The 4,502-nt window shown below is 52.6% G+C and overlaps 2 protein-coding genes across 2 annotated transcripts in view; one reads left to right on the top strand and one right to left on the bottom strand.

Moving 5' to 3' along the window:
- LOC112124411 (alpha-2,8-sialyltransferase 8F-like) overlaps positions 1-3,167 on the top strand; it is a 6,202-nt gene extending 3,035 nt beyond the window's left edge. Inside the window, exon 5 of the mRNA XM_026658756.2 lies at positions 184-3,167. Within this exon, the coding sequence (XP_026514541.1) occupies positions 184-646 (463 nt within the window). The 3' untranslated portion in view covers positions 647-3,167. The remainder of the gene's footprint in view (positions 1-183) is intronic.
- LOC112124267 (multifunctional procollagen lysine hydroxylase and glycosyltransferase LH3-like) overlaps positions 1,697-4,502 on the bottom strand; it is a 13,278-nt gene continuing 10,472 nt past the window's right edge. Inside the window, 1 exon segment of the mRNA XM_026658755.2 lies at positions 1,697-1,737. Coding sequence (XP_026514540.2) covers positions 1,697-1,737 — 41 coding nt within the window.

Raw genomic sequence — 4,502 nt, 5'->3', positions numbered from 1 at the left:
GGTCACCGGGGAATCGGGGGCAGAGAAGTCCCAGCCCCCCAGCTCTCCGGTTGGCCATAGGGTCACCGTGGGATTGGGGCAGAGGAGACTGAGAGATGGGACGGCCGTGGGAGGGAACTGGACTGGCGCTGGGGGATGGGCCGTCCAGGACAGCGTCTGACGGGCGTCTTTCCCTGCCCGCAGGTTCAGGGGTCTGAGCCGCTGGCGCCGGCCCTTCGCGGAGGTGGTGGGTGTCTATGGGGCCCCACTGCTCCTCATCCCGGCCTTCAGCTTTGTCGGCCAGAGCACGGTCTCGTTCCAGGCACTCTACGCCCTAGAGGACTTCGGCTCCCGGGCCCGTGTCGTCTTCATGAACCCCGAGTACCTGGCACGGCTGGACGGGTACTGGCATCCCCGTGGCCTGCGCGTCAACCGCCTCTCCTCGGGCTTCATGCTAGTGAACGCCGCCCTGGAGCTGTGCCGGCACCTCACCCTCTACGGCTTCTGGCCCTTCGCCACGGACACCGAGGGGCGGCCCCTGTCCCACCACTACTACGACAACCAGCCCCCCAAGCCGGGCGTTCACGTCATGCCCGACGAGTTCACCCGCTACCTGGGCATGCACCTGCAGGGCGCGCTGCGGCTGCATCTGGGGCGCTGCTGGTGAGGAGCTTAGCGGCCAACACTGGATGGTATGAGGTGGCCCGGCGCCACCATTGCAGGCAGGGCTTGAAGGAAGAAATGAAGGACGGCCTGGCCCGGGTAGAGCCACACTCCGCCCTAGACGCCCTGGTCCAGCCAGGCCTCAACATCGACGATCGCCTGGCCCACCGCCAACCAGAAAGGCAGGCCAGTGTTTGACCCGCACCGGAGTCAACCCGGCCGTAGAGATGCAGAAAAGAGCTGGCAATGAGTCTTCGACATCTGCCTATATTGGGGAGACGCTCACGACGTCCATTAAGACCCGTGTCCTGCCCCGGTTGGGAACCCCCTTGGGCCGACCTCTACCCCAGCCAAGGTAGGGCCGTGAGCCGCCCGCTTCCTCTTTGCTTACGACTTCCCACCGTGCCCGAAGTGGAGCTGGTGGACTCAGGGGCCTCTGAGAACTTCCTGGACCTCGACGTTGCTTGGACGCCGTAACATTCCCACTCCGCGTAAGCGCATCCCCGCCTCGGTGGAATCCCTTTCCCCAGGCCCAGTTACCATTCAAATGCCACCCCCCGTGGCTGTGACCCCGCTCCAGGGCCCCTGGGAGGCATCGCTATTTGGACTGATCTGCACCCCGCCAATTCCCCGTCATCCTCGGCATTCCTTGGCGGGTCGGCCAGGACCCACGCATCCAAGGGGGATCAGGCCCGGCGGCTGACTTCAAAGGTAGATACCACCCTGTCCCTCGCCCCTCCGTCCACGCTGGGTGTTCTGGAGAAATACCGAGACCGTGCTGATGTGTGACAAAAGGAAATCGAGATCTTGCCGCCGGTTGTGATTGATCCATCAACCTGTAGCGCCATGTTCCCTTTAGCTGTATTTCCTCCCTCTTGGGATGTGTGAGGAATACCTCGGTGAGAGTGTAGAGAAGGGGTTTATTCCTCCTTCTACCTCTCCGGGGCGGGCATTTCATGACTAAACACGAAATTGCTGGACTTTGAATGGAGGGACCATTTGAAACGGCCGCCCGTCACTGATACGAGTGACGGTTCGGCAGCTCCGTTCTGCGTCAAGAACGCAGCTGGAAGAGTATCGCCCGGACCCCGCTAGCTGAAGCAAGAGGGAGATCGGAATTAAATGTATTTAAACGAATAAATCCGGGAGTGGTGAGACAGGGAATCATAACGTTAAGAGGTGTAAATCATTGTCCGTAGTCGAATCATTCAGAAAGGCCGTTTTTAGCAGTTTACAGCCGGGGGTGACAAGATGGCAGTCGCTGGGAAACGAAAATGATGGTCTTGGAGCGATTCGGCCAATCGCAAATAGGCGGGTGAGGTGAGAGAAGGGTCACTCCAAAACCCGAAGGGTCATGCTCAACTGACCCCCTCCCAAGTCTTCAATCAGGTCCAGCTTTGATTGACAGGTGAGTTTAAAAGCTAGGATTGGTTCCTAAGAACAGACCAATCAGGGAAGGCTTAAGATGACTGGTGGATCAGTATCTTAATGATGAGGATTGAAGAAAGAACCAATCAGAATAGGGTAAACATCTGCATATAATGCAGGGAGGCGAGCAGCCGACCGGCGTTAGTCAGAGTGGGTGCCTTGAGTCTGAAGGGAGCCACTTACTCATGAACCTTTTCGGGAGACTTCACTTGGCAAGAGCATTCTTCAACTGGACCTTCGTGGAGACGACCGTCTGGTTCATGTTAGGGAAGGTGACATATGAGCCCGGACAGAAACCCGCGTGGGGAGGGGGTAACCCAGTTCAGAGTGTGGGAGGGGGTACAGGGGCTCCAAAGAGTCACCAAGGGATGGGGGTCAGAGGAGGCCCAGACCCCCAGTTCTCCAGTTGTCCATAGGGTCACCCTTTGTAACTCTTCCCAGTCTGCCTGGGACTTAACTATCTTGAGTAGTTTTGTATCATCTGCAGATGTTGCCACCTCACTGTTTACCCCTTTTTCCAGATCATTTATGAGTATGTTGAACACAACTGGTCCCAGTACCGACCCCCGGGGAACACCACGATTTACCTCTCTCCAGTCTGAAAACCAACCGTTTATTCCTACCCTGTTTCTTATATTTTAACTGGAGTGCCTGGCAGTGCCTTCGGGATCATCTAACGATCCTTAATTTAATTTAATGACAAGCCTTGTGATCTTAATCACCCTGCCTCTGGTTATAAACAAACTCCCTGCCCCTTGGGGGCAGAAGCTGGCAGCAACACAGGACTTATCACTGTAGCCTATAGGATTACCCTGTTTGCTTGCACAGATATCTCTTATAGTTTAATATAAATCGATAAACCTATTACAATAAACCAAACACTTACAGTAAGTTTGGCTGTAATGCAAGGGACCTACAGGCCAGATCTGGGATGTTGAGGTAAGACAAATTTAGCGTATCTATGTCTGGGACCTTCCACCTAGAGAGATAGATAACGGGAGAATGGCATAGGGGGGTTCCAAATCTGCACCCACAAACTTAACAGGTACCACCAGGGAAGAACCGGAGAACCAAAATAACAGGTGTGTGTGTGTGTGTGTGTGACATTGCACTCCGTATGATTTTATAAAAATATGCTAATGGGTGAATATGATGTAACTGGAATGCTTCATGCAAAAGGTCTCTTGTAAGGTATCATTACAAAGCTTATAATGTACTGAGTGTGGTCATCCTATTTGTATAAATGTACCACTCTTGTATCTGGGACTAGAAATATGAAATATAACTCTGAGGGCCTATTGTAATTATGCAAAGTGGGGGCCATTAATGGTGGTTTGGAATCTTGATGACTTGATGATAACCAGGACCATTGTTTGCAGATGGCTATGTTTACCTATAAGTCTTCCTGTATACGTGTGTGCTGGCAAGTGGGCAATGAAGTCTTGCAGTGACACATGATCATGTCACCTGAACTGGAATCCATCTTTAACCTGGTGCTTTTCCAGTGAGAAGGGGGGGTGGGAACCCAGAGAGGGACAAAGGATTCCCGCCTTATGCAAAAGATATATAAAGGGGTGGAACAGAACAAAGGGGGAGAGAGGAGCCATCTTGAGAAATCCCCTAGCTACCACCTGAGCTGGAACAAGGGCTGTACCAGGGGAAAGAATTGTGCCCAGACTAGGAAGGTGTCCAGTCTGAGGGAAAAACTTAATCTCATCCTCAGAGATACTTCAGTATCTGTATTCGGTTTGATTAGACATAGATTTGCGCATTTTATTTTATTTTGCTTGGTAATTCACTTTGTTCTGCCTGCTATTACTTGGAACTACTTAAATCCTACTTTCTGTATTTAACAAAATCACTTTTTACTTATTAATTAACTCAGAGTATGTGTTAATACCTGGGGGGGGGGCAAACAGCTGTGCATATCTCTCTATCAGTGTTATAGAGGGCGAACAATTTATGAGTTTACCCTGTATACGCTTTATACAGGGTAAAACGGATTTATTTGGGTTTAGACCCCATTAGGAGTTGGGCATCTGAGTGCTAAAGACAGGAACGCTTCTGTGAGCTGCTTTCAGGTAAACCTGCAGCTGTTAGGGGACCTAGTTCAGACCTGGGTCTGGGTTTGCGGCAGGCTAGCGGGTCTGGCTCAAACCGGGCAGGGTACTGAAGTCCCGAGCTGGCAGGAAAGCAGGGGCAGAAGTAGTCCTGGCACATCCGTTGGCAGCTCCCAAGAGGGTTTCTGTGATCCAACCCGTCCCAGTGTGTATGATCGAATGTCATTAATATGTCTGTACATGTCAGCAATAGGTACAAACACACCAGCCTATGGAGTAAGCCGACCCTACTGTTTTTGTGGGTGAGGGATGAGGTTTGGGCAGAGGAGGAAGGATTTCCGGCCCCTGTGCCCTATAAACGTGGTGACCCAC

The sequence above is a fragment of the Terrapene carolina genome, unplaced genomic scaffold, assembly GCF_002925995.2.
Source record: "Terrapene carolina triunguis isolate 2854851 unplaced genomic scaffold, T_m_triunguis-2.0 Scaffold513, whole genome shotgun sequence".
Taxonomy (NCBI): domain Eukaryota; kingdom Metazoa; phylum Chordata; order Testudines; family Emydidae; genus Terrapene; species Terrapene triunguis.
This window is presented reverse-complemented; position numbering and strand designations above follow the sequence as displayed.